The sequence below is a fragment of the Neopelma chrysocephalum genome, unplaced genomic scaffold, assembly GCF_003984885.1.
Source record: "Neopelma chrysocephalum unplaced genomic scaffold, ASM398488v2 Primary Assembly neopelma1_23, whole genome shotgun sequence".
Taxonomy (NCBI): Eukaryota; Metazoa; Chordata; class Aves; order Passeriformes; family Pipridae; genus Neopelma; species Neopelma chrysocephalum.
The window spans coordinates 12,570,517-12,597,164 of NW_020897691.1; the positions used below are offsets into that span (position 1 = coordinate 12,570,517).

The window sequence follows — 26,648 nt, forward strand, 5'->3', positions numbered from 1 at the left end:
AACTCTTCCAAGGTAAAGGCCACTTAGGAAACACAGAGTGAGCTGATGTTGAAATCAGGATAACACACAGATGAGCAAAGTCTAACACCCTCACTGGATGAGTTTGTACATGCAGTGTGAGGTTAAATGTCTGATAAGGAAGAACACTAAATTGCTATCCATGGCTCTTAAAGCTGATATTTAAGATTTAGAGTCAACTCTTAAACCTAAAGATTAACTGAAATGAAAATTAAGTCCTACTACAAACAGAAATAAATAAGTCTGAGTCAGGAAGACATAGCAGTGAAGGAATTATTTAATAAACAAGTACAATTAAACTATTTTACAGAGTTACTATTATCTAGATTTTATAATCACGCTTACCCTGAGATTAAATAAAAGTTGCTCCTTATAAATCAATGCAGGTATGCATGGCTGAACTTATTATTGGGGCTCTAGTGTCAAGAGAAATTCACATTTTGCCTGGACACATCATTTCCCATGCTTTCCATCAACATTATTTCTGTCTTTTCTCTAGCAGAGAAAGACCTAACCATTTGAGAACAAAAAATGTCCTGCAAAAGAAGAAAGTGCCTTTGCATTTGATAGCATCCAGTAGAAATGATTGAATCTGATTTGGTAATCCATCCAATTCAAGGTTGTTTGAATGGCCACACCATGGCAAGGGGGGAACAGCACGGGAGAATGATTAACTTAATCCTCCTGTCTTGTTTATTTGATGCTGCCTCACTCCAGTGCAAGTCAATAAAACTTTGTGCACTGACACACACAACTTCCAGCACCCGCCAGCGGGGCCAAAATGAGGATTAGCAAAGCTGCCTTTCTCTTTCTGTTCTTGCTCAGCTCAGGTAAGAGTCCTTTGCCTTCTCCTTGCCTAGGTAAGACTGGAACCTAAACACTTGTGAGTTCCATGTGGTGAAGGTAGGTCCCCAAATCCCTGCGTCACAACTTCCCTGGATGATGGCAGATTCAGGGCTTGCTGGCCAGCAAAAGCTGCTGCTCAATAAAATGAGAGCTGTGATTGATCCCGGGTTGTATTTGTTAGAAACACCAGAAGAGCAGCAGTCTTGATGTCTCCATTGGGAACTAGTGACTCCTTGCAAAACTGCCCCATTGACAGAGATAGGGGCACCCTCGGGAAGCAGCCTGTCAAGGGGTTGTACAAAGACATGGCTGTAACTGGTTTCAGTAGCCTTTTATCTTAGGTTTGGGGTTTTTTCTCTTTTATTGCTAGGTACTGTGATCCTTATTTTGATTGTTTTAAAGTTTGCTAATGCTTGTGCAAAACAGAATCATAAAGACAAGGAAAAATTCCTCTACACACTTCAGTTTCAGTCTTTTTCATAGCCACAATCTTAACAGGAAATTTTTCATTTCATGTGATAGGGAGGCCAAAATCTGGTCTGAGTTAGTTTTTGAAGTATTTTTGGTGCAAAAAGATATTTTGTGGAAGATAGTAGAAAAAGATTTATAACACACAAGAACTGAATAGGACTCTTTGTATGTGTGTGTATATATATATTTGGGTTTCATAGATTGCAACTCTTGCAGAAATTTCAAATATAAATATTCTTTGTCCTGAATACCTTAAACTCCAAAGAACTATGAGATTCAAAAAACACATCTTCTTTCAGGTGTCCATATAACCACACTGTTGTGATTGCAATAAAAAATATAGTTATGAGTGTGCCAATGCATATAAAAACAAAATAAAATAAATAAGCATTTTACATATGTAGTTATAAAATGTTTAAAAAAGTAACAGTTGGGAAAAGGTATGGGTATATTTTATCTAGAAATATTAGAGGCATACCCCAGCATAAAACCTTCTGGCTGTTATTTAATTTTAAGAATTATCATCTTAGTTTAAATTTGAGTTTCTAAGCATTGTTTTTGCAGAACAGTCTCAGTCAAATCAAATACTCTTCTCAAATAAATAATAACTTTATAAGGAGAGGGGAATATAGAATTTAGACTTTTATGTGTAATACTATGCTTTTGATAAAGGACTTGCAAATCCTTTATCAAGTGACAGTAAATATTTGCATTTCTGAACAAGATAATAATACATCTTTTGGAGACTTTAAAATTTCATAGACATAGGAAAAATAATAGCAAGAAAATTCATTGCATTTTTATGCAGATTGCATATTTTCCTTTTTTTTCTTAAAATATTATGCCCTGCCACATAAATATAGCAGAAAAGGGGGAAAATATTTTTATTAATCAAATCAATTATGATCCTGTCAATATTTCTAAAAGCAAATGCTGTAATAATAATGGAAATATTATTGCAAAATGTCAAAACAGAACAGAATTAGGGTTGCACGGAAGCTGTACCATAATAGGAATCCTTTACTTGTTTTTCTCTTCCTTGCGGAGAGCATTGCAGCATCCCTATGATATTGTTTTAACCTAGTTTAATGTTTTCTCTCAAAACTCATTTCTTCTTAATGTTTTTGTTTTTAAATAACTAGTGGAATCAATGATTCCTCTGCCTGTCACATGAAATTTCAGTGTATTCTTTTATTTTTCAGCAATTATCCTTTTCTTCCATCCATACTGTTAAACTAACTGTCAAATCTTAAGGCCAAACTCTTCCTTTGTCTACATGCAGAAAAAACCCCTCAGAAATTTCTCTGGTTTTGCAGTGGTATGAGAGGAAGCATAATGATCTTTAAGAAAATACTCAACTGCAGGCTGAACTATCTCTCAGGTGAAGGAATTTGATACTGGGAGGCTCATGAGCCTGCTTCACCCCACAAGAATGTTACTCGGAAAAGGGAGGAGCTGTTGCCTTTCCCAGCTGAAAAGACATTTCACTGAGTAACCCTGGAGCCCCCTGGTCATGGGTATGAGTGGGACAAGGAGGCCTTTTGTCCCTCCTGCTGGCATTGGGCTATGGCTGAGACAGACAGGGGTCAGAAAAAATACAGAAGTTCTTCTCTGCAGCATGGCTGTTATGTATGAGAGGGCAGTCTCGGTCTGGTTCATCCCTTCATCAATTGTATAAAACCAGGCACAAAAACATAGCTCGGGACTGAGATGTGCTGCAAAGACCATTGGCCAACTGTCTGTTTGGGGTTGAAACCATGCAGAACAGGTAACTCCCAGAGCCAAATGTTTGTCAGAAGAGTCATTTGCTCATCTGATATAAAAACTGTAAAAATCACAGTACTTGTGCAACTCTGTGAGCCTGCAGCTGGAAATCATGAAAGTCGCAGTGCTGTGAACTAAGCATTCTGAACTAAGCGTTCAGAGATCACATAGATGTAACAGGGAAAGAAAATACTAAATGGAGAAATCCTTTATAAGGAGGACTGTATCTGAACATTTTTTGAGTTTAGCATTAAACATAGCTGTACTTTTTAGTATCCCATGTATTTCGCATACAGCTGTAGCCCAGAGGTTGTTAGATGAATTTATTTACCAGTTTAATGTCTTGTGTTAATTCATTGCAATGGAGGACAACAGCTGCTACCTTGATTATTAAGTAAATTCAATACAGGGTTACTACAAAAATGACGAACTGAACATCTGATAACTCCAGTGACTGAGGAGTAAGAGCTTTGCAAGAGTAAGAGCCTTTGAAAAGTGATGACTCATAAAACTGAAGTCATTCTGAGTAGGTAGATACCAGCAACAGACACACATTGTTTCACATCTTTCTTGAGTCCCATTTCTCCACTTTCTCCAAAGTATGTGTGGCCAATATTTTCTTTTTGCCACACCTCACTTTTTTTTCTCCTTGGGTCACCTTCTGTGTTCCCATCACTTTATACCCTAGGTTTGTAGTACTTGTTATGACTTTCACAATGATACAAAGCACTGTTCAATCCACTTCTCTATTCCTCTATTTCCATCTATGAAAACATAGGGTTTTCATCGATGCTACCCTTTACCATATCACAAAGGCAATTTTTTCACCATTAACCAAATTATTCCAGCAAATAAATGATGATGTTACACAACTAGGTGACAAAAAATTTAACATGAAAATTTGAAATAAATCATGTCAGCATTAACAAGTTCACTCTTCCTCTCTTTTTCCTTTTAGTGCAAGGAAGCATCCTAGACCACTATGTGAGAACAGAGGGAGCTTGGCTGCTCAACCCAATGAAGCAAATTTATAAGACAAATAGCGAGGAAGAATGTGCAGAGCAATGTGAAAATGAAAATAAGTTTGCTTGCAGGTAATTTCCATGGGTTCCCATATATATCTTGCATTGCAGATGATAGAGGAATCTGCCTTATTTACCACCAGTTTGAACTTCCAAGGGATTTCTTAGGAGTATGTATGTTTGAGGTTTGCTGGAAAAACGAAATATGTATACAAACAGAATGCCTGGGACATATGGATGAAGACTGCAGAAACAGAGATAATAATAAAATTACGTTGAATTTTTATTGAAAAACTTTATGATGTCTTGTTGTACAGCTTGGCACACTGAAAACCAACTTAAGATGGTTTTATCAAGGCTCTTGCGCTCCTTGTGCAATGAAGAGTCATAATTAGTTTCTTGGACATTTAGGACAGAAATAATAGCAATAATAGCACTGCTTATGTTCATTGCATTACCTATCTTGCAGATACATCCATTATTCTGACTTTTACTAGAATGTGGATTTACATACTATTTACTTTGAGGAAGAAATAGACACCTAAACCTTAATGATCCTAAACTGTACTTCCAGCCAAGCTCTCTCTCTGCACTTGCATTTAACCAGGCTTAGGGGGCTAGAAAGCACAAAAGGTGTTGACCAGTCCGAACCACTGGCCTTTGCTCAAGCTCCTGCCCTAGCGGAAACTATTGCTCTGTGTCTAAGGCTGTACCAAAGCCTCAGAGCCCATTAAGCTCCAGCAGTATAGCTGGAAACTGGAGCAGTGAGGAGAGATACCTATTACTGCAGTGGGAGGCAGTCCTCACTTATGGGGCAGGGGGGTTTTCTCTTCCAATTTTCATGAGTTCTTGACTTACTGCTTCTGCAGCACACCTTTTGAACTTAGCAGACTCTGTCTGCAGGGCTGTTTCCAGCACTTGGTTCTCCTTGGGGCTTTTATTCAAGGCAGGTATACCTGCAGACTTTTTAAATGTGCTTTGTAACTTTGTGTTTTAAATCAAAAGGGAAAATGAGACTTAAAGAGGTATAATGCTGAAGGATGACAGCAGTTTGCTGGCTGTGCGAAGTACCACCCGTTCTCTTTGATTCAGTTTCCCCTCTCTGAAAACCACAAAGAGAAGGCAGAGCTTCAGTAGCACATGGCTCAGGAGGGTAGGGAGGAAGGCAGAGAGGGCAAGTCTATATATTTACATTATATATTTACAGTTTTCAGGGGATTGTTTTTCCCTTTTGAAGCATATTCAGACACAGTATCATTCCTTAGCTTCTACCTTGAGTCTGAGCCTACCATCACCTAACAATGCAGTAACATCATGTTATTGCCTCCCTAGTAATTAATTATGTGAGATGTATTACAATCAAGCAAGAACAAGAGCTATCTGGCAGGAAAGGGTATGTGGGAAAAAAGATAAATGTTAGGCAGAGTGTTCAGATCAGACCAGCACTGCAGTGTTCTCACAACACTGCTTCAGAGCAATCAGTTAGGATAAACAGTTCAGACTTGTTATCCCACCTTAGTAGTGGGTTGGCCCATGCTCGTTAACTCCATCCCTACTTACAGATTTAACATTACTGATAGCTGGGTTTTATTGGAGGTAACAGCCCCTGGTGTAGTTTTGATGCAGGACAACCATCCCTACCCAGAAAACTCATGAACATGGTTGTCAGCAATAAGTTCAGATGTGATCCCTCTCCTGTGGGGAGAGGCTGTGTGAATTTGCAAGTACAGGCACACTGGGGCCATGCCAGCTGGTTGCAGGGCTACAGAATGTGCTTTGTCAGTATTTGCCTTCCTAGTATAGACCAACTCAGGGAATGCCATGCTGCTATTGCATGTTTTTGGGTTCAGAAAAGCCACCTCTAGGAATTACTTAGCTTATCAGGAGGTTTCCTTAGATGATCCTGTAAAGGTTACACCATCTGCTCCAGTTCTGCATACTTGCAGCCAAGGCACTTGCTGAAAAAACAAATGGCTGTGTCTTACGAAGTGCTTACATTGCTTCATGTACGGTGATTCAGAACAGTTATCACAAGATAATTTAAGGTCCCAGATTGTTGTGTTTTACCTGCTCCTTGGTAACTGCTGCATACTGTACGTAGAATGTCTCACTCCTTGAATGACCACTAATTTTTTTTAAATAAAGTCAATGTGCCTTATGCATATATTCCCTTTATTCCTTGTTATAATTTGTTCTCGTAGTTCTCTTTCAACCTAAGTTTGATATGAACACTTAGGAATCAAAATCACCACTGAAAATGTGAACTGCATTACTCAGCGATTTGAAAACTGCACTCGATCCTAAATATTACTGAACTGTAGTGCTTGCTAAAATGATAACTGAATACTCAAAAAGGTGTTCAGGAAAATAAGCATATATTCAGTTACTGTTTCTTATATTGTTCTCTTCTCTTAATTCCAACAGGGCCTTCTTATTTACCAGTAAAGACCAGCAGTGTTTAACATTGTCTGAGAACACTAAAACAGCAATGATATTCAGAAGAACGAATGCAGTTCTTTACGAAAAAAGAAGTATGTCTATGTATTTTTATATTTTTTCCCTGAGATATGCTTTTGTAGGGACTCATGTAACACTCATGTAAATGGGGGCTAAGCCTTCACTGGGTCAGATGAAATTTGTAGGTCAGCCCGTACCTCACACCTGGGATTTGTCACATTGCTGGTATAACAGTGGTACAGATTTTTTTGTTTCCCCAGATTAGTGCTCCACCATCTTTCCCACTCCCTAAATCCTAGGGTTCACAAGCAGAAAAGAGCGCTATTGCTTGGGGAATGCAGAAGGTGCTGGGATAATGGAAATGCTTAAGAGTACCTTCTCTCCTCTTCTTTTGAACCAGCCAATAACCCATGTCTGCATCTTCTATACCTCTGCTGAGGGGACTAGGAGAAGCTACTTCTATTGGCAATGGTTTCTGATACAGACCTTTGCCCACAGAAAAATTGATGGAAGCTACTAAATAATTTCTTTTGTGTCACTACAGAAAATTCACAGTTTATTTGGGTGGGACTCAAATCAACTTTGTTTTAGTTTTTAAGAAGTACTGGAGTGTTAACTGTGCTTCAGATAAAAATGATCTATTTTTATAATATTTTCATATTGTTATATGATGTTTGTACTCTTCAGTTAATGAATTTGGTGGCATTTTTGTCCTCATCTTATTTTTGTGGTATAATTAAATGACATGATGAATTTTTTTTATTCCACTTTTAGACATATTTTATTGATGATCATCTTTGTCATAGATGAGGATTATTTGACAGAAATGTATTTAGTCTCTAATGCCTTCTGATAATAGGAAGTCTGTCTCTAAGAAATGGCAGCTATCCAATTTTTTATCCCCTCTTTTAAAAATTTATCACCTTACACCAAATGCAGAAAAAACATTGGGGTTTAAGATTACTTTTTAATTACATGATCAAGCATGGAGCTCTTGCTATATACAGGCAATAAGGAATGTGATTTATTTTTAATGTAACAGAAGTTCCGTTGTGTTGTTCTTTGACGTTAGTAATACACAAGGGAGAAAAGACCTCCTTAGCGATCATTCAGATGTAAGATAATGTGGTAAACTTTGAATAGAATCACTGTTGTTCTGTGTTAGACGATTTCATGAACATTGTCTTTGGCCATTTGCTGATTCATAACTTTAAAAAATATTAATGCATTTGAGAATATTCAGAAATTGGAAACAATATTATCTATCAAATATTGGACTACAACAAAAAAAGGCACACATAAAGCTAAAAGAAACCAGGTTCTCAGCTGCTGCAAATTATGCAGTTGTTTTGATAGACCAATTTTTAACCAAAAGTCAAGAATTAAAATAACTGGAAGGTAAACTGCATCTTTACTTCTCTGTTGACCTGGAAAGACTTGTATGATAAGATAATGTTACGTGAATAGCACCTGAAAGAAGTTTTTAGATAGAGGTTCAGTACCTTTAACTGGATTGCATCTTAACATACAAATGAGATCTTGTTCAGACCTCGCGGATATAAGGAAAGTAATTTTTCATAGAAAGGGAGGGTAAACACTGGACCACATTGCCCAGAGAGGCTGGGGAGCCTTCAGCCTTTCAGATATTTACTGGACAAAGCTCTGAGTGATCTCATCCAGCTCAGAAGCTGGCTCTGCTTTTTATGGGGTTTTGGACCAAAGATGACTGAGGGTCTTTTTCAGCCTGATATTTTCTGAAGCCTACAGCTAGCTGCATTTTTTCTTTATATATATATATAACTGAATAGGTAATTTAATGATTAGAAGATAACATTTTTTATTATATCCAGAAGCAGGTGGGAATTTCAATAAAACAAGTAATGCTAAGAAATCTTCTGCAGTTCCTATTGCAGAAGGAAAATGGAACAGATTAATTGTCAAGTTACAAAGTTAAAAGACAATGAGTAACTTATACCTAAATAATCATATTGGTTTTGCTTACTGTGAGGATCTAAACTGTGATTTTGGTTTATTTTTGAAACATCCCTTGCATTTACTGAGATTAGAACTGGTCCTGCAATATTCAGGGAGGATTTCTTACTACATTTTTTGACATAGACCTTTAGTTTCTTGAAAAACAGAACCCCACCAGTAAAAGTGTGAAAAACTGTTGTTTGATGTGACCAAAATGTCCAAAAATTCCACCCCTACCTACAGAAACCAAAATATGGACCTTGGTATCATGAACATCAACAACAGTGTATTGTGTATGTGTCAGATGGTTTCTTTGTTGCTCATCTTTCTGTTTGCAGAGAGTCTCAAATAATTATGTGTACATTCTAATGATAACATCTATTTATTGTTACAGAACAGAATGGAAAATGTAGCTTTTACCTAGGCAGATCACATTACTGTCTCCTGAGGCTGCTGCTGTCCTGATACTACAAGTAAATTCCTTTCATAGGTCCAGATGCTTTTGTGATATTATTGCTGAAACCAAGAGTATTTTTTTCAGTTGAAGCAAGGAGACCTAGTTGCTATTTATCATTGCGTTCAAAGGAAAGGATGGCAATTAGTGTAAAACTGACAGTCTTAAAAGTTATTTTTTCAATGGTATATACTATAAAAGAGAAAGTTAACTTTATCTGACTTATAGAAAACCTAAAAAGAATAAAAGCTGCTTTGGGAATTGTTATCTACATATCTGTTTGTAAATAGTTAACCCAAGGGACATGGGTTGAGCTTGAGGATCAAAGTTAGTCATTTGTCATCAGACAGAAAAGGCCCTAAAGGTTATATAAATGGTCAGAAGTTTACACAAACAAAGAGAGTCAGCACTTGACCAATTCAACGTTCAGTAATTGAGGGGTTTAATGTTATTTTATTGCAAAATTGTTTGAGGGATCCAAAAGACTTCCAGCTAAAGTTTCTAGAGTAAACTCTCCCCTGTGTATACATTGAAATAAAAGCATGACCAAAGGTACATCTCTAAATCCAAATCTAATCTACTTACTGACCCTTGGAAAAGCTGGACTTAATTTCAGATTCAAATATTTGTTCTTTTCACTTTGGACAAGACAGGTCTGTCTAAAATGGCATTATTTCTCCAGATTTCTGTTAATCTGCTTGTATGTCAGCTTCATTACAGCTTTGATGCTGAGAAAAACTGTTGCAAAACTGGGTCTCCACAAGTATTTTATTTGGACACTGCCTAAAGACATTGAGACAAAACAGATCACAACCTAAAAGACAGATTGCTTCATTAGAGGAATGTTAAATGAGTTTCCTACTTAGTTTTCCAGCCTAGAGGATGTGTTGCCTAACAGTGACTGACCCTGACCTGTAGATACAGAAGCTCTAAGGAAATATGCCAAGATCTGAATTCCTTCCTGAGTGAAAGACATGTCCTTTGCAGCCATCTCTCCCCTTGCAGTCATCAGCTCTAGGCTGGGACAGGTGACATTCAGTCCTCCCAGGAAAGTCTTAGAGGCTGAGGTTATGGTTGCTCCCACCTTCTGGGGAAAAAAATTACAGTGTTAGGCTATCAGTTCTTATTTAATTTAATGATTATTAATTTAAAAGAATTTAATGTTTTAAGGCTACTAACACAGACTCCAGGCTTATTCAGCACTAAAATTCCCCTTGTCTTATACAGACAGGATTTCATTGCTGATTCTTTCAGTCCTTATTTTTCTTTTTTTTATGAAGGTACTATTAAGTTCCAAAATATAAGACTGAAAAAGTCTTATATATCATATACACTTTCAACCAACTATCCGTTTTATACTGTACAGGAGAGAGTCATCGTTTCAGAATTAATTCAATCTCATTCATCACATGGTGAACTTCAATGAAAAAACGTCATCTGAATTTATATGAACTTTTTAAAAATTGCTTATTTAAACTGGTAAAATAGTATGTGTGAATCTGTGAATCTGTTTTGTGTTCTTCAGCTGAATTCAGGTGACTCTGTTTAAAGGTTTGATTTTAATTACTGTGCATAACCATAACAACATCACAGGAGGTAAGAAAAAGAGAATGTTTCTATTTTCTTATAGTGCCTATTTAAATGTTAAAAGTATATTTTATTATTTAAACCTACTATAGAATGTTTCCAAAATAACCAGGTTGTGTTACACTTATTTCTTTGGAATTCTGGCATTTTTGCTTTCACATAAGTTTTTCAGTCCCAATTAGTAAAATTTAGGCATCAGATAACTAGTAGATTTTTATAATATGAATTATTTTTGACAGCATAAGAAAGTCAAAATATGACTAAATGTATTTAAATGTATTAACATGAAAATGGGGTTTTTTATATGCTAGAATCCAATGCACGTGTCATGATACTGATTAAATAAGCACATATTTCAGTTTATCTTCTAGAATGCAAGGAGGGAAAAGGAGTGGATTACAGAGGAACAGAAGCCAAAACTCAGAAAGGTGTGCGATGCCAGAAGTGGGCTGATAATTCCCCACATAAACCAAAGTAAGACCTTTTAATATCTGTTTATATATTTTTCTGAAATGTTGTTAAGCCATGCATATGTGCTAATTAGTCTTGTAAGCAATTTGTTTGGTGTTAGAAATCTTCTTATAAAATATTTTTGTACCTATCTAGAATAAGATATTTCTCTAATCTGAGTTGTAACTCAGAGACCTCCAAGTGGTGCTACATGATCAATAGAGACATTGTCAGCCTTGGCAGTTGCATTTAAATTTTGTGGTCCTTACATGAGCAAAATACCAGATAGGTAAGCATGTGGTTCTGCTGAAATAAGAATTTTCTGTTAATCTCACCAGGACTTCTCTCTTGGCCACAGATATAACATGTGGCAGATGGGATAGAAGTACATAATGTTACAGTGAATCCACAATTAACAGGGTAGTATTTCTTGTATTTAATGAAAAACACCTAACTGGGTTCATTTAGTAACCTTCTATTCAGAATTTATAATATTCAGATTACAGAGGACTCTCACATTCAGCAAATATCTTCTCCTTGCATCTCCCAGGGAACATGTCCCAGAGGAAACTATTCACTACACACTACATGGTATCTTGACTGAGCAGTAATTGCTGGAAACCAAATAGTTAAAGTAAATGCAAGTATTAAAGACATGACTGGCCTTAGAGCCACTGTATTTCTTGAGGTGTATTGCTATGACACTTCTAACTCATCAGCAATGACACACAGTAACAATTAGGAGACTTCTAAACACCAAGATCTACAAAACAGTCCTCAGATAAAGATTTAGTTTTTTAGAGTTCTCAGCTGAAGAATTGGGACATTTGCCTTATTCTGTAATCCCATTTAATTCTGTTCCAGTTATACCCCTGAAAAATATCCCAACGCAGGACTGGAGGAAAACTACTGCAGAAACCCCGATAATGACGAAAAGGGACCCTGGTGTTACACAACAGACCCTGATACCAGATTTGATTACTGTAACATCCCTGAGTGTGAAGGTCAGAATACACACACAAACTTCTTTCCATTTTTGCAAGATGTGTTTTCTAGAATGTGAAGTTATTCAGATACTTTTAGTTTTAATTGAATATTTATTCCAAACTTGAGTTTAGTTCAACCTAAAACTTTCCAAAGACATTTTCAACACCAACAAGGAAGATACAAAAGACCCTCAAAATAGCTATTCAAAATCTTTTTTTCCCTAGATAAAAAAATGGTATATGAGTGTATTCACATATCATAGCCTTAGAATTCAACCACATGACAGTTGTTACTGCAAAACTCAACAAAACATGACAGTAGCAAGGCATAGATTTTAAAATATGGCTTAGTAGTTTAAATTTAGCTCTTTTAAAAACTATAGTCTATTATGTTGCCTTTTTTTAATGAAGAACTATAAATGTAATCAACTAGCTGAAGCCATTTTACAAAGGAAAATAAGCTTTTAATTTTCAAAAAAAAAGACTGTTCTTCAGCTTTGTGTTCTGCTCAGGCTCTTGAGCTTCATGTCAAATGAGTATGACTGTTTATGGACCAATTCCTCCAGGGCTTTCTGTCTCTCTTGTTCTCATTCTTCATTGTTCCTACAGTAGAGTGCATGCACTGCAGTGGAGAAAACTATCATGGAGTAGTTTCAACGACAGAGTCTGGGCTTGAGTGCCAGCGCTGGGACTCCCAGAAACCTCATTCTCATGGATACCTCCCAGAAAAGTGAGTCAGATTCTGTGATGGTCTATTTATTGTCCATGGTGGTCTGAAGACCACCCTCTCCCTGACAGAATAATTGTTACAGCCATTAGTGACATATCTTAAAACATGTTTTTCCTGTTCAGTTTTCCAGAGAAGGATCTAAAGATGAATTATTGCCGTAATCCCGATGGTGAACCTCGGCCCTGGTGTTTCACTACCAGCCCAACTAAACGCTGGGAATATTGTGACATTCCTCGTTGCAGTGAGTCTGACTTCTAGACTTCTAGATACAATGACATCTAGATACAAAGACATCTAGACAGCTTCAAATCAGGGTGGTGCAAGGACCTAGAACAAATAGAAGAAGCCCAAAGATAAAGGAAAGAATAAGAGACTGCTGAATTTTATCTCATAGAAAAGAATTAATCACCTTGAAATGAACCTTTGATAGCTCTTTTGAGGCTAGACTTTTTCATCATAGGTATTTCTAATGGTTTTACATGGTCACATCTCCCTTCCTTGATGTGTTTTTCCATGACCAGGCATTTCAGCGGTTCTGGTGTTTCTTCTTGATATTCCTCTTTTCAACAGCTTCACTCTTCCTGAAAATCCTTTGGCTTCTGTTTTGCTCTTCCAAATCAGTTCTCCAGCTTTTCAGTTCTCTTTTTCCCTAAAGGCCTGTGGCTTGCCACGATACTTTTCCTTGGGACTTCTCACCAGGCCTCATCCTTTCTGTCTCTCACTACTTAAGAGTACTTCTCTTTTACATCTGTACCTACACCTGTATGTATCACTGATAGGCCTGCCCCTTTCACCCCAGTTTTCTTCACAGTATTAACACTTGCTTACTTTCCAGCTGTGTTCTGATGGGGCTGCTGGCATTTTTATATCCTGGCTTTTGTATCCTGTAATGTATCTGGCTGCTGTAAAGGGGCAGATGCAAACGCTCTTCCGGTCACTGGACTGCTTGTGAAGAAGTTAAATGGGAGAATGAAAAGTTGAGAAATATATCTTTAGATCTTTTCTCTACCTTTTGGGCTTTTCAAATATTGTGATATTTAAACCTGCAAAGAAAGCTAAAAAGCCTATGTAATTATAAAGTTCAAAGTGTTTGCTGTCTAGAAGGCACTGATTAATTTTAGTTCATTTTTCTGTAATAGCAACACCCACACCAGTTCCTGCACCAGGACGTCAGTGTCTATCAGGAAAAGGAGAAGATTATCGAGGCACAATAGCTGTTACTGAATCCGGAAATACCTGTCAGCGGTGGAGTTCTCAATCTCCCCACAGACATGCTCGCACTCCAGAAAACTATCCCTGCAAGTAAGTGAAACCTCTCTGTTATTCATTGTCTATGAGAAATACCAAGGCACAGAATTACTTCCGTTTTCTTCACCTGTATTGCAAAGCTCTTCAGTTACACCCTCATTCATCACCTACTGGATCTCATATTTTCAAAATTTTTGCACATTTATTTTTATTCGCTTTGTTCTTGGATACTAGTGTCTCCTTTTCTGTCTTTCAAACTCTGCTTGATTGACTTTTTTCCCTGCTCAGGCGAAGCAATGTGGAGTAAGACAGCTACAATTATGATATTTGCTTGGGACTAGATTTTTTCACACTATGTTTCTGCTGTGCTGCTCTTGGCCTCAAAGTGCTACAATATCTTAATTCATCCATCAGTCTAGCAGGTGTCTGGTTTAGCACACCCAAAATTGCAATTATTGATATGGTAGATGGCATCAGTAAATGACAGCAGCAATTACCCACCAGTAAATACAACAGTAAACTGGGATGCAAGGAGCATTCTCCTTTTGTTCATAACCTTTGATAGATCTTCGTGAGAGACCTTTGTTAGCCAGGTTTCCTGTTTCAGGGGTCTAGATGAAAACTACTGCAGAAACCCTGATGGTGAGAAGATGCCATGGTGTTACACCACCAACAGAACTGCCCGGTGGGAATATTGCAACATCCCCTCCTGTGATGGGACAGAGCCAGAGACCCCTGGTAAGAACAGGAAGCAACCAGAAGTGAAGGGTCATCGTGGTTTACTTTGAGAAATCTTGGGTGACTTTGCTCAGTTGTGTTATTGCTGTCACTGCCAGCATTGCCATGTATCAGTTGGACACCTGGGTCTGATGTAGAGCCCAGTCCAGTGTGTTCAGTCTGGTGGTTAAGTGCAGAAGGTTTTGAGTCACTTACTGACCTAGATCAGGAAAAATTGCAGTAACAGAGGTCTTTTCATTTTATCAAGCCGTGATTACCTTCACCTCTAAATTTTTTAATTCTCCATGGAAAAGTTAATCAGGACATACCAGTTCCTGAAAAACTGAATCTAGAGCAAAACCTAAGATAATTTAAGAGCATTGAACTAAGACTCCATGGAAAGCGATCAGAAGAAAACTCTCCTTACACGAGGCAGGTGCGTTCCATATGAGCCTGTGGCAAAGACACAGGCCATCACTTACCCTGAAGAAGTAAGGGCAAGTGATAACATCCTTATATTAAGTATTTGGCTTGTTAGCTGAAATAAATCCATGTGCGTGACAGTAAAGTTGATGTACAAGTCCTCTAATCTGATGTATCATGAAATTTTTACAAACATTTTTTGAAATCTTCCTTTTGATATACAGTCTGAAAAGAATTCTGCTACAGAGAGCATACTGTGCTGGTCAGTGAAACACTCTGGCTTGCTGTGTTCTGTTGGCTTTCTATGCTCATGTATACAAGACAACGTATTAAGATGCAAGAGACTGGTTTCTGTTATTCACTACAGCTGTTGATGTGCCTGAGCAGGCTCAAGTTACTGAGGATTGCTATCACAGCAATGGTGTGACTTACCGTGGTACAGCTTCTTTCACTCTCACGGGAAAGAAATGTCAAGCCTGGAGCTCAATGTCCCCTCACCGACACAATAAAACGGCAGACAACTTCCCAAACGCGTATGTGTATTTCCCATTTCCAGGTTTCATTGGGCAATGATCATTAATGAACTTGTTTTGATTTGCATCATCATTACACAACAATGATTTTAAAGCTGGGAAAGGAGTGTACTTGATAAAAATAATTTCTTCCTTTTCTTCTTTTCTTAATGTGGAAACATTTTCCATTGACCTTATCTTGATAAGAACCACAGTTGTCACTATAATGCTTCAGACTAATTAACTGTGTGTTTCTACATTGCTTCTAAAACAATTAATGGTTATCATAAATTTTCCCTTATGCTGAGCTTATTCATGAGTTTAAGTCTCTGTCTCCTTGTCCACAGGTCATTAGAGCTTTGAGGAAGGGCTAAGTTGTTTTCTTATTCCTGGCATTTGTCATTTATTTATTCCAAAATGCAAAAAACTATTTATTTTTAAAAGCTATAACTCTATTTTAAAAATTAAAAATAATTATTTCTTTGCTAAACACGTATGCATTTACTTATCTGGATTTTTAAATGGTATTCTACTATAAGCATTAATCAATGAATAAGTAGTTGACATATTTAAATATTCCATATATGTGTCTTGATTTCTTTATGCTGGAAAAAAGATTTCAACTAGCAATGACAGAATGTACATGATAAATGATATACCCTAACTCTGTAATACACCTGCTTTCTAAAATGTTCTTTTGAGTTCTCCACAGAGCAGTGGCATGGATAGGAATATAATATCTTTCCATTTGTAGGGACCTGAGACAAAACTACTGCAGAAACCCAGATGCTGATAGCCGTCCATGGTGCTACACCACTGACCCTCGTGTGAGGTGGGAGTATTGCAACTTGAAGAGGTGTGATGACCATGGAGCAGAGACTTTACCAAAACCACCTCAGACAACACTGGAAACAAATCCTGGTGAGAATACTTCCAGCTTCCCCTAGAGATGTTCATAACCAGCAAGCTGGTTTTTATGGAAACATCTTCACGAATTTTATGAGAATGAAATACGGGAAACTCTAAATAAATACAGAATCCACTCTCTTCATTTTCTGAGCATTCTTCTACAATTTTATAGCAGGGTTTCTGTATTTGATTTGGAACTAATATCACCTCTTTTACCTACTACATCTGACAATACTGGAAACAGATGGCTGCTAGTGTCCACACTGGCAGTGCAACTAGCAAGGACAGAAAATGCAGCAGTGTTGGAGTTTTGCTGGCAACTGTTCCAAAAAATCTTTTCCTGTGCCATGCATTCACATTTCCAGGGTTCAATTTCACATTAGAAGACAGCTGACTTTTTTTTAATTCAGTTCAGAGAACTGTAGAATCATAGAATCAGCCAGGTTGGAAGGGACCTCTGAGATCATCAAGTCCAACCCTTGAGTAGATGGTTAGAGTACTGCAGCTTTCACTTTTCTTTTTTTTTTTTTTTTTGCTATGGTCCATTTTTCTGTTTAGAAGGCTAATAATTTTGGCTGAACATGTATTACTGCTTTTTACCTACTGTAAAATTTGTCATTGGACAGATATCAGTGTCTGCAAGTAAAACACTTCATGTGTGCATGGTCTTTTGTAGTCCTGACTTCTGGAGTCATGAGGGATCAACTAAATCTAAGCTTCTTTGATTTATGACTTTTGTGCTAATGGAAAAAAAAAACCCTTTTAAAATGCAAAGAAATTGAAATACCATTGTTAGGCACCATTGACACTATGTTGCCCTTCTTTCCTTGTCTACATATTATGTAAGACGTGTAAGTCCTAGTAGTATTTTCTCAAATTTATCTCTGCTTCGCCACCATCAGTTATGGATGTGGCCAAACAGCCCACAGCTAACAATCATTTCCTTTTTTTTTTTTCCTTGCAGACTGCATTAATGGTAATGGTAAAGATTATCGTGGCACAGTAGCAAAAACTGCAAGGGGCAGAACTTGTCAAGAATGGAGTTCTCAGAGGCCTCATAGCCATGACTATTTCACTCCCACAACTCATCCAAGAGCAGGCCTGGATAAAAATGTAAACAACTGTTCATTGAATACTTCTTGTCATTAAGCTTTGCATGTTTTCTTCAGGGTTCCTCAGCAAGCATTTTATGGTCTTTGTTAATTAGTTTCTTTTTCTCAGTTCAATCCAAGAACCTGATTGTGCTATTTCTTGCTAACATGGGCAATCTGTACTTCTATGGGACACAGAGATGACCAGAAGCTCTATTGAATGCTTCTGCAGCACAACCAAGGGTCTTCAGATAGGCTCTTGCTTCTTCTCACTACTGAGCGCTATCCAGACCACTGTCTGAGGGCAGAACCTCTGTCTCCTCTGACAGAAAGAGCACCTGGTCATAGATTTCAGTAACAGCGACGGGTGAGATGGTGATGAATACAATGTTCAATGCAAGTTCCTTGAGGTACTAATGGATTGTAGCCCCCTATCCTCTGGTAATTTCTTTTCCAGCCCTCCAGCTTCTGCCACAACCCATCATACAATGTTACACATGTGCCTGACCCACCCTGTAAGGCAATCTCTATTTCTAACCTTCATCTCCCAAGTCCCAACACATGTACTCAGCACTAGTTCTCTAGATTTCCCTAATTTGTGACAAACTCTGTATGTGATATAAAGAGCTTGTTTGATGTTGCCAGATTGAACTATATTTTCACCCGCTACATGACTTTAGAGCTTGCTTTAGTTAATTATGTGATGGCATCATATACACTGCAATGAATTCCAGCTACAATTGGGGAAACTCCCTCGGAAAACCAGCCTGCCATAACTACTTGGTTCTTACATTTGTCAGAGACTCTTGGTAGCAAATATTTTCTCCTTTTTCCTAAGACATAGGATATATTTCAGGGTAGGGAAGGGAACTAGAAAAAATATGTGGTAGCATGCAGTTGTGTGAAGTGTCTGTGCTGAGCAGAGATCAGTCAGTATGCCCAGTAAAAACCTAGAGTGATTGAGCTAACTAGGCACCCCACATCTGGGTGAACATTGGACCCCTGCATCACCAGGTTGTGCTAGAGCAGCTTACACAATACTCACCTGCCCCAGAGTCATGCAGCCAGACTGGATGTGAGAAGATCTCAGGACTGACCCTACTACTTCTACTAACTGCAGTGAAAGCAGGAGTAGTTTAGTGCTTTAGAAAACCTCATGTGGGGTCAAGATCTCCTACTTTTTGAGAGCTCAGAGGTCCAAGGTTGCATTATTGAAGCTTACTGTCTGAAGACAGTTGAAGAAGTTTCATTTTTGTTACCTTTTCCTAAAGTCAGAGAGCAAACAGAAAAATGAAAAATAATTTGACAAAAGAAATTGGAACTCACTTATAAAAAAGGAAATAAGAAAAAAATTAATTTTATTTTGGAACTTTAATTGATAGGCTTTTTAATTGCACAGTTAATAGCTGGTGTCTTTGTTCTTTGTTACAGTACTGCAGGAATCCTGATGGAGATGTGAATGGACCTTGGTGCTACACAACAGACCCAAGAAAAGCCTGGGAGTACTGTGACATTCCCAAGTGCCGTAATTATTCCTTTAAAGACTAGTGTATCCTTTTTCTGTAACCTTTTATGACAACTGGAGGACATTCAGTGATTAGTCTGAAAGACTGATCGAAGTGCAATATCTTTAGATTGGAAAATAAGGCTCTGGGAAGTGATGTTCAAAGTCTGTGTCTTAAGTTTTAAGATTGGTGCTTATTCTCTGAAAGCCCAAAATGCAGCACAAGATATACCCAGGGCACACTGAAGTTTATGGGGTTTTGCCATGTGTTTCAAAATAGGGTTATTCCAACAGGAATTTTCCCTGCTCCTGCCTAGTCACCTGGCACAACTCTGTGTGTGGCCAGGCTGAATAAGGCATGGTCTTATCCCAGCAAAATTTTTGCACTCCATTCTCACATGGCTCTGGTTCTGTTCTGGATGAAAACCATATCGACCTTCCTCTGACACTGTACCATATCTGATGTCTGGAAAGTGCATCTGGCCCTAAATATTTAACCAGATGCTCTTGTCTTTGTTAGCAGTAATCAAGTCATTTAGTAATCTGAATGAGGTGGTACAACTAAGTGTAAAATGAGGAGGTTTTACAACATTTTGGTTTCTAGTCCTTTCACGTCTGTCAACAACAAAAGCTATCCTAGGAAGAGAGGCAGTTTCCACTCAAAAGAAGGGTGACTTTCTTGCTGCTTTATCCTCTCAGCTGTGAGCAGAAGAAAATGTGCTCTGATCAAAATCCCAAAATGGAGCAAATAAGAAAAAGAAAGATTTTCTATATCATGCACACAGAGTATCTGTAAAAATAGTACTGCATTGAAAGTGTTGGGGTGAGACTCTTAGGGGGAAAAATTATTGTATTCCATTTGCCAATTCACTTCTTTTTTAAATTAATACTTTTTTTGTTCAGATGTTCCTCTAAGGAACAGAAAAAACATGGTGTTTGCCGTTAATTTCATTAGTTTCATTTGCTGACAACAAATTCTAAATTCTGTGTTGATAAGAGTCAGTTTTCCATGGCCAAACATGAACTACTCTTTTTGAGAACTCAGAGACATCTGAAGTACCAAATGATCCTGAGATAATAGTGGACAAAATTTTGTTCCAAAGAGACACGGTTGAATTTCACATTCTCTACCACCAAGATTAGCTTAAAACATCTGCCAGTGCAACTTCTACACTGCTGGAATCTGTAAGAATACATTTAAAGATGCTGGAAGAATTTATTTTTTTCTTTCTCTCTTTTTCCTTCTCATTCCCCTTCTGTTTTTTGGGGTTTTTTCTATCTGATTATAGAACTATTCATGTGTAATTTGCTGACCACTGGAACTGTATGTGAAAAAAAGTTACCAGGCATTTTTAAGTGTTCCAGATGAAGGTAACCTAACAAAATGTCAGTGGTACATGGTACAGAATTGCCTGAAGAGAATCAAAAGCTGAAGTGACAACTGTAGCATGCTCACCTTCTAGTTTTCTGAGTTCATAGTGAATGCATAGCATATACATTAAACTTCCTTATAGTGATTTTTTTTTCTTATTCTGTAGCTCCTGCTCAGTATGAATGTGGAAAATCCAAGTTCAAACAAAAGTTGTGTGCTCAAAGGATTGTTGCTGGTTGTATTTCCCATCCACACTCCTGGCCCTGGCAGATCAGTCTCCGTACGAGGTATAGCCATTCTCCATTACATTAGACTTTGCATGCAAAGGAACATTGCCTCTCATATGATATTATAGTATGTGGTTGCGGCATTATAAAGTTGATTTTAATTTAAAAATAGCTCAAGGGTAAACATTATGTGTGATAATCTTAGATAGGTCATTTAGACAACCAAGAATGCTCTATTTTGTGACAAATACCCATCAGATCAATAAAACAGCTAATTTCAAAAACATTTTTACTAGAAGGCAGAATGACTTTAAAACTGCCACTATATTCTACAATAGAATCAGTATCCTGCGAGTAGAAGCAACAGTTTGAAGTATGGCTAGTACAGATCTTGATCTGTCCTTCCATGTCAGTATTTGATCCTACTGGCAAAGTTATTAACAAAACTAAGAATCAAGGCTAGTAGCAGAGCTTTCTGACTGTGATTAGAGCTAGAAAAAGCCAGAATCTCTGAAATGGTGAACCTCACTGCACACAAGGTTTTTCAGTAATAGGAATAGTGGTTAAGAGCAAAGATCTAGGTGTTTTCATACAAGGCTTTATAAAAATGTCCACAGAAGACTACCATCATTATAAGAAACACTGTCCAAGGAAAGCAAAATGTTTCTTATCGAAATTGTGGAATAATGTCCTTAGTTTGTAAAGGCATACATATTAGAAAGATTACATGATTAATTACAAGCAGAATTAACTTTCCCATCTGAAACCAACGCCTTTTTGCTCTATTACAGTTATGGCTTGCATTTCTGTGGGGGCACTCTGATAGATCCTCAGTGGGTTCTTACTGCTGCTCACTGCTTAGAAAAGTAAGTATCTGTTGTGGCCCACACCAGCATCTTCTTATCCTAGATAGAAAATCTCAGGAATAAAAAAAGAGACCAAATACCCGACCTGAGCTGATTGCAAACAACTTGCAAACAGTTAAGAATTCAGTACTGCAAACAGTTGAGAATTGAGAAATGTGTGCAATTTTTGTTTGGCATCACAATGTAAAAAAACCCATTAAACTATTAGAGAGCATCCAGAGGAGGGCCACAAGGATGATGAAGGATCTGGAGGGGAAGCCGTAGGAGGAGTGGCTGAGGTCACTGTTCAGCCTGGAGGAGACTGAGGGGAGACCTTATTGCAGTCTGCAACTTCCTCGTAAGGGGAAGTGGAAGGGCAAATACTGATCTCTTCACTTTTGTTACCAGTAACAGGACTCGAGGAAACATCACGAAGCTGAATCAGAGATGGTTTAGGTTAGATATCAGGAAAAGGTTTTTCACCCAGACAGTAGTTGGGCACTAGAACAGGCTCCCCATGGAAGTGCTGACAGGACCAAGCCTGTCTAAGTTCAAGAAGAATTTGGACAATGCTCTCAGGCACATAATGTGACTCTTGGGGTGTCTTGCATAGGCCAGGAGTTGGACTCAATAATCCTGATGAGTTCCTTCCAACTCAGCAGATTCTATGATTCTATAGTTCTGTGATTCTAATTGAGCTGAGTCTATTTGTCATTCATTAAAGCTGAGTTTTGACTGAAATGCAGAGTGACAGTGATAACTTTTGCCAACTTGATTTCATGTGCCATAATAAGGGATTAAGTTTACACCAAAGCTGGCTATCTGGCTTTGATAGAACAAGGTGCCAAATAACGTCATAAGTGGTCTATGTTCTGGGTGTGTATTCATCAGCTCACCATGTGCAATCATTTCCAATAGGTCCTCACGGCCATCTTCATATAAAGTATACCTTGGATTACACAAAGAAGCAGCATTAGAGCCATCAGTACAAAAACTTGATGTGGAGAAATTGTTCAAGGAGCCACACAGGGCGGACATTGCTCTGCTAAAACTCAGCAGGTACCCTTTCACCTTAAGCATTCCTTTGTTCTGATGGGACAAGGTGACTAAAAAGTGGTTTCTGCTGTTGTTGCAGTAATGTGCATTTCTGCACACTCTGTGTTCAATTAGTGATTTAAGATCCTCTCTTTCTTCCCTTTCTGCAGAAGCTCCAGGGCTTCAGAAAGTGAGAGGGCTGCCTTGTTAGGGGAGGAGGGCTTAGGGACACTGACCCAAGGTGGCAATGTGCTGGGTGCCAGCTGCTGGGAGGGAGGCAGTGGCAGCAGAATAGGAGGAGGTAATGCCTAGAGGAGCTTTCAGTGTTTCTACATGCTTCTATCTTGATAAGGTAATGAGGATTGAAACATGCAATATTAGCACAATGGCACTCCATGCTGTTTCTGTGCTGTGGTAGGGACATTTCCTCTTCAACTGGATCTGGTCAGTGTGCAGGCAAAGAGCATGTACGTTTGATGCAATACCCAGTATGGCCCTTCTTGCACCTCTTTTCACTCATCAGAAATGCTTTCTGTGGAACTGTGCAATCAAAAGGAGTATGTCCATAGAGCAGCAAGCAGATGTGAACATATGGTGGTTTGGCTTTGATTTGTGTGGCTGCAATACAGGTCCAATACAGATGAAGGTTCAGCGTAATAATGTGGTTTTGTAAATGGGCCTTAGCTGTACCCAGCCAAAGGCAAGTCAGATGAACTTAGGTTTTGCTGTGTGCTAAATGTCCCGTTGGAAAGTGAATTATAGTCAGACTGGATGTAGGCAGAGCAAGCTAAAACATTTAGCATGTGTTAAATGCCACTAATTCATACCCTTTCCAATAGTTTTGCAATTAGGTTTTGCTGGCTATGCATTAGTCTAAGTCAAAGCACTCTCCTGGATTTATGTAGGTACTTTTTAGTATCAAAATACTCTAACTGTTCTCAATTTCAGACCTTTTCCTTGTGTTTATCGCTTTCTGAGGGATTTGAGCCTAAAAGAAAAACAGTTTTGCACATCAGAAAAAACCCTTACCTGAAGCAAAGAATGTCAAAGATAGGTGGCTGAATGCATATAAAGTCTTTTTAGAAACCTGAAGGTGGTATCAAGTATAATTGTGCTAATGATTGTTCCTGTTTCTTACAGCCCAGCAGTCATTAATGATCATGTAATCCCAGTTTGCTTACCAAAAGAAGATACTGTGTTAGGAGGAAGAGAGGAGTGCTATGTCACGGGCTGGGGGGATACAAGAGGTGAGACAGCCTTAACACATCTAAAAGCTCAGTGTTTGGAGACTGGTATATACTTGTATCCAAAGTGTATTCTCTTTGTGCCCCACACAAGCTATTGATGAAAAACTTCATGAGGTACTGCCATTCTTTCCACTCTCTCCTGCTGATATGGATGCTCCTAAGCCACTCAGTGCCATGTAAACTGAAACCCTCTAAACCAACACGGAAAGAGGAGTATCAGACCTAAGGAGCCACTAACTCTTCTCAGTCCACTATGCTTTTCTCCAAAGTGGGCTTTTACCCTATCAAGGATAGTTTTTCTAGATTTAGGTTATTTCTTGATCACATAAATGTGAGTTTGCTCATTCTCTTGAATGATTCTTCCTCCCAGCCAGCCTAGTTCACATCTCAAACAAATACAACCCTCATTTTCAAAACCTCCCACTGTGTCTTGGTTGAGAAGTGCATCAGTACTTTCTCTGCCTTCTTGCCCATCATGCCATTTTCAACTGTTCACTTCCTACCTCATCTCTTCCACAGAAAATTCAAATAAATTTATTTTCTCAAAAGAGAAATAAAATGGCTTAGGAATGACTCCCACAAATTTCAGCGGGTACTGGATTCACATGGATGTAGTGTGAAAGCAGGAAGGTCAATCAGTGTAGATGTTGATGGGTGGTAGAGGGTGATAAGCACCATAATACTGATAATGCTTACTCTTTTTGGTATATCTTCATATTACACATGGGAAGTACTATGCACAGTGCATAAACACTATGATATTTTACTGCTTATCCATATCCTCGTGTTTGTTTTGTGAATATGATAATTGCCTTTGTCATTCTTTCTTTTTTGGTTTTGTTTTCATTTGCAAAGGAACTGCTGGTACTGGTTACTTAAAGGAAACTGGATTTCCTGTAATTGAGAATAAAATATGCAACCGCCCCGAATTTTTGAATGGTAGAGTCAAAAAGAATGAGCTCTGTGCTGGGAATATTCATGGTGGCACAGATACCTGCCAGGTAAGAAAGTCTGTAAGCATCAGAGACACTGAGATTAGCTCAATTGGTTGGAGCATGGTGCTCGTAGTGCCAAGGTTGTGGGGTTTGATTCCTGTATGGGCCATTCACTTAAGAACTGGACTCGATGATCCTTGTGAGTCCCTTCCAACTGAGAATATTTTGTGATTCTGTGGTTTGGTTGTAAGTACATTCAAATAAAATAGTGCTTTGCTTTCTGGGTTATAGAGGCCAGGCCCAGAATTATCCTTGGGATGTGACCACGCTACGTGGCATCTAAACTGAAAAAAGCACATGGATGCTGCTCTTTCCTTTCTCCCTTGTTTGCTGCTAGGAAGTGGGGCAGGCAATTTTCAGATAAGCCTGAACTACAGAGCACATGGTTACATACAGCTGCACAAGCTAAGTGTATGTAAGCCAACTTAGATTGACAAATGATCTGATTTTTTTTCTCAGATCACTTTGCTTACCTCAGCTAGACTGCCTCCAATGTCCAAGCTAGCTCAGTTAACAACCTGAGATATCTCAGTTAGTAGTAAAGGAACAATGCAGTGGAGCCTGCCATGCAGGCCAAACATGAGCCAAAGGAACTACTAATTTCCGAGAGTGTCAGTGCCACTGGATCATTTGGTAACAACAGGAAGCCCTGAAGATCTCAGAAAAAAGACCAAGAGAAGAGGTGCAGTTAAAGTGAATAAGGTCAATCAGATGCCTTCTCAGCAAATCCCCTTACTCCAAAAATAGATGTAATGCCTGGATGATGTGAAGAGATGATTTTACAGAAGTGTTCAACAACATGCATAGAGAACTTGTGTCTGGCTAGAACTCCAGTGTTTCCTTATAACTTGTGCGGCCCTCACATGTAAGAGGTACTTCTGTTTCTGTGCCTCTTGTGAGAAGGCCACCCTTGCACATAGGTCTGTCACTGAAGGAATCATCCTATTCTTTCTCTGTTTAGGGGGACAGTGGAGGACCTCTAGTCTGTCTGGACCAAGATAAATTTGTTCAACATGGAGTCACCTCTTGGGGCCTTGGCTGTGCCCAACCCATGAAACCTGGTGTTTATGTTCGAGTCTCCAATTATATTCCTTGGATTAAAAGTATAATGGAAAGCAACTGATCCTGGCTATGGACTGCCCCCTCCTGGGAAGAAGTACGCACATCAGAAATACAAAATTCCAAGTGCAATAGTAAAGCTACAATCATTCATAAGAAAGTAAAATAAATATGATCATCCATTTTAAATTGCCATAAATTAATAGTTATTGCCAAGAAATCCAACTGACAGTGTATTACCCTCTTTCTATATGTTCTATGGTCTGCTATGTTTGACAAGAGACTTACCCACCTCTGGATTACATGTCAAAAATCACGACCTTAACTGTAACTGGACACATGGATTTTAATTTTATATCAGGTTCTACAATGATGTTTTCTTCTAAGGTCATAATTTCCCAAGATGTTGTGCTTCCAACAAACGAAGAAAGGAGGAGAATTTTTATTTTACATTAATTGTCTGAGCCTCTTACCAGTTTGATGCTACAGCCCAAAGAAGAATCTCACAGTAAATGTCTTATATGCGTGTGAAGTTTTATTAGATTACAGCATCAAATATATGGGATGGAAAAAAAAAAAGAAAAGAAGCAAACACATTTGGTTTGTATTTTCATATTTTTTATTGACGTGGACATCTATGTGTCAGCAAAAATACAAATGTTGCATCAAAGACATAAAGCAGTGAATAAAAAATAGCTTCACCCT

General features: G+C 38.3%; 1 protein-coding gene across 2 annotated transcripts; it reads left to right on the forward strand.

The window, feature by feature from the left end:
- Positions 1–715: 715 nt before the first annotated feature.
- LOC113969404 (plasminogen-like) lies at positions 716–26,522 on the forward strand. Of its 2 annotated transcripts, none has more exons than XM_027687072.1 (19): positions 716–848; positions 4,058–4,193; positions 6,546–6,652; positions 10,953–11,067; positions 11,908–12,047; positions 12,639–12,759; positions 12,882–13,000; positions 13,899–14,061; positions 14,615–14,745; positions 15,515–15,680; positions 16,414–16,580; positions 17,533–17,681; positions 19,091–19,184; positions 20,702–20,822; positions 21,554–21,628; positions 22,526–22,666; positions 23,783–23,889; positions 24,745–24,890; positions 25,846–26,522. In XM_027687072.1, exons 1-19 carry the CDS (start codon positions 800–802, stop codon positions 26,005–26,007), a joined length of 2,409 nt encoding a protein of 802 aa, XP_027542873.1. In that variant the 5' UTR covers positions 716–799; the 3' UTR covers positions 26,008–26,522. The 2 variants fall into 2 exon arrangements, with proteins under 2 accessions (XP_027542873.1, XP_027542881.1); XM_027687080.1 differs by having other exon boundaries at positions 12,642–12,759.
- Positions 26,523–26,648: the final 126 nt, after the last annotated feature.